At 42.4% G+C, this 3,718-nt stretch overlaps 1 protein-coding gene across 5 annotated transcripts in view; it reads left to right on the forward strand.

Moving 5' to 3' along the window:
* Positions 1–3,718, forward strand: part of ANO6 (anoctamin 6) — a 129,141-nt gene that overhangs the window by 97,938 nt on the left and 27,485 nt on the right. For all 5 annotated transcript variants that reach the window (XM_014521836.2, XM_014521846.2, XM_006015931.3 and 2 more), the window contains 3 exons: positions 519–744; positions 2,571–2,740; positions 3,362–3,459. In XM_014521836.2, coding sequence (XP_014377322.1) covers positions 519–744; positions 2,571–2,740; positions 3,362–3,459 — 494 coding nt within the window. The remainder of the gene's footprint in view (positions 1–518; positions 745–2,570; positions 2,741–3,361; positions 3,460–3,718) is intronic.

A 3,718-nucleotide genomic window follows, 5' to 3' on the forward strand; every position in this document is an offset into this window, starting at 1 on the left:
AAGAGACCACTGACTAGGAAAGTATGGTTTCAACCAATGCATATCAGATGACTTTGCTTAAAATTTGCCTGTTTCTCTTGGGTGCAGTTGCTTATTTTGCGTCACTAACAACAACAGTATCCACCTCTTCTACAGGGATTTTCATCCATTGTGCAGTCCTGCCAGTTATGCAGTGCTTTAAATAAATGGAGTAAGAGGAAGAAAAGATTCCTTCCTAACTCCTGAAAATGACCATCATAAGATTTGATTGCCCTCCTCATTATCTTAGCTTGCATAGCTACAAACATTATTATTGGCTATAAAATAGTCCATACCTTTTTCTCGCATGTGTGCTGTACAATGACTTTTTATGGATTCTAATTCATTGACCTTTATCTGCGCTGAACAACCTTATGAGCTAGGGTAAAAGGAGAGTCCAATCCATTTCACTTTGCCCTATGTAATACATATTTTAAACTCACTGTTTTTCCCAACCCAAATTATTTAACTCAAATATATTTACCGTACTGTGTTTTCAGATTCTCTTGATTATTGCTTCTGTTATTGGAATCATCATCTACAGACTCTCAGTTTTTCTTGTGTTTTCTTCAACACTTCCACGGCACATTAATGGAACAGAGGCAATCCAGAAGTACCTGACTCCACAGACAGCCACTTCAGTCACTGCTTCAATCATCAGCTTTATAATCATTATGATTCTGAACATCATCTATGAAAAAGTGGCAATCATGATTACTGACTATGGTAAGGTTATGTTGTAGCTAAGATAGAAACTTTGTCTAAGATAACAATAAAAGACAATATTACTCTTATAATAAGAATTTCAATAAATACCAGCTGTACTATGCATTTTGGAATTTTCTCAACATAGCATTCAATGACTTCTAGAATTTTTCGAGTTCAAAATTTCACTGCTATCAAAGAAATAAGATGCTTAACATCTTGCATCAAAACTTCTTATATAGCCAGCATGAAAGATCAATTATTTACAGCATTGTATTTGTGAAACAGACAGGGCAAAGAAGGTTACTATAATATCCAAGCTTTATGAAAACATCAGTAACACAACACATTCAATTAAATTAGCTTTTGTTTATAGAGAGAATAGCCTTTTTCTTATAAATAGATATAATAAGGTCACCATTCCAAAGCTAGAAATTATTCCCGTGTTATCAAATAAATAAACAGTCACAAATATTACTATTTGTTTCTGACCAGGCCAGCTGCATTAAAGTTGCTATTCTACTTTAGTTATGTTTTCTTCAACAAATCTTTAGATGCGTAAAGTAGTGTGGTATTTCAATATTGTTTTATTTTCATCAGTTCAAAGTATTATGTTATAAATTGAGTGTGCCAGGCTTTTTTCTGTGAGCGATACTGAATTTTTGCTTAGTCTTTTTTCTTTAAGTGTCAAAGAATAGTGTAACAGGGGACTTCTCGGGGCCGATTTTCCAGTGGCCTGCCCACCTGTTCCTGGGCTACCTGCCCGCCTTCTCGCCCGCCACACCTTGTTGTTAATTAATTAATTTAGATGTTAATAAGCGGGAGGCTGCCTGTTTCTTGCCCTGATGCCAGGGGGCGTTATCTGCGGCTCCGTTCCTCCCCTACACCGCAGCCCAAGCCTCACAGATGGCATCCAGATGTTATCCATATCACAGGCCCGCACTGGGCCTCAGAATCCTACTAGTTGGACCCCACTTAGATCCCTCCGTTCAGGCAGCCTATTCTGCCTTCATTCCTGGCTGCATAGCTCCCTGAGCTGCTTCCCCCTTATGGGTGTGGTCCCCCCGGGACCTTCGGCTCTACTAGCCCTGGCCCACCTCCAGGCCAGTCGGAACCCCAGGCCCTCAGCTCTTGGGCGTTCCTCGCGGTGGGCCCCCAGCCCTTCGACCCTTCCAGTCCTGGCCCCAGCATGGACCAGTCGGGGGATGTCAAGACAGGTTAAGAGTCTATAGCCTGACTCTCACTCTCAGGGGTCCACCTTCTAGACCCTAGAAAGGGGGTAGCCCACCCAGTTGTGGGGGCTAGGGGTTAAGGCACCCTGACCCGCCTTTCACCAGGGTGGTAACTGGCCTGGCATTTCCTGGGGGCTGCTGCACCGCTGAGAGCCCCACCAGGCCACCCACTCCCATCAGGGTACAGTTTTAGGTCATGCCCAGGACCAGGAGCCTCCTGACCATCCCCTTCAGCTCCTCCCTTACCTCCAGGTGATACCAACAGCCCTGAACCCAGGTGATGTTGTTTCCTGGCCTTCCAGCAGCAAAATGCCCTGTTTATATGGGCAGCCCTGAATCCAAAATGGCTGCCCTCATTAGCCCCCTGCCAGCTGCTGTCTTCTGGCCCTTAAAGTGGCAGGCACAAACAGTACCCTGCCACAAATACACTCTTTACTTTTTACAACAAATACAGTCTTAGAATTAGCATAATAGCTACAGTATATTAAGAGGTACTAAACTACATAGATAATAATGATGTAGTTGTATTCTGGCATGCAAGGCTCATGCAGATTTTTTGACTGAGGCTCCAAAGTCATTCATGGGTTAACACTTTTTTTTTTTTTTTAACTACAGAACTTCCAAGAACACAGACTGATTATGAAAACAGCCTGACCATGAAGATGTTCTTATTCCAGTTTGTCAACTATTATTCTTCGTGTTTCTACATTGCATTCTTTAAGGGCAAATTTGTAGGTTACCCTGGGGACCCAGTTTATTGGCTAGGAAAATACAGGAATGAGGAGGTAAGAATGTACTACAACATCCTAATTATTAGCAGTTAGAGGTATTAGCCAGGGAATGCCCAATGCACCTCAGAAACAGGGGTTCAAAATATAGCCTTGTCCCTTGCTTGCCCTGTTCTAGGCCAGCTGCATAGTATATCAGCATCCAGCACAATTTATAGTAGTTTGAAAGTTTCCTAAAAATCCTCTGACTGTCAACGTACCCTTATTATAGGGACTGCTATAATAGCTGGGGTTTAGCAGAGCATAACAAAGGTCCAGTCACTCGGATTCTCTCTCGGGGCAGGCTAGATATGTTGGCATTGGGGAGTAGGTGGCACAATGTCCTCAACCATCCACTGAGAACCCCCTTGTTTGGCAGTGATCTTCTTATGCTGACAGTGCAGCATGAGGAGGTTGCATAGCCTGGAACGTGCCTGCTTAGACAAGTGTCAGATTTAGTCTATTTAGACAAAAGTCACAATTAGTAGAAGGTTTTACCTCAGTTGTTCTGTTTTTAAAAACGGTTAAAATAACATTAATTGAAATAAAATTTGTACTTCATTTTTTAAAAAGAACACTTCACTTGTGCCCAAAGCATAACATGGCTTTGAGAATTTTTCATGCCTTTCTAACCTGTAGTGTGATCCAGGTGGATGTCTCCTAGAACTTACCACTCAGCTTGCAATAATAGTAGGGGGTAAATCAATCTGGAATAACGTTCAAGAAGTGCTTCTCCCGTAAGTATAGTGTTAAGTATTTTTTTATCTAACTAATGAAACAGCTAAAATATTTGAAGGCAAAGAACTTGCTCTTGTTTGAAGTCAATTGGCATTTTGCTATAGTTTTCATTAAGAGTAGGCTGAGGTGCCAAGAGAACAAGACCAACATTTCATGCTTTGGAGGCTGTCACGGCGGGGTCCTCGCGGAGGGCTGTGTGCTCCTTAAGGTCCCTCGCTCCGTGTCAGGCCGGCCCAAGGCACCCTCTAATTCTCGCCC

This window comes from Alligator sinensis, unplaced genomic scaffold (genome assembly GCF_000455745.1).
Source record: "Alligator sinensis unplaced genomic scaffold, ASM45574v1 scaffold147_1, whole genome shotgun sequence".
NCBI classification, from domain to species: Eukaryota; Metazoa; Chordata; order Crocodylia; family Alligatoridae; genus Alligator; species Alligator sinensis.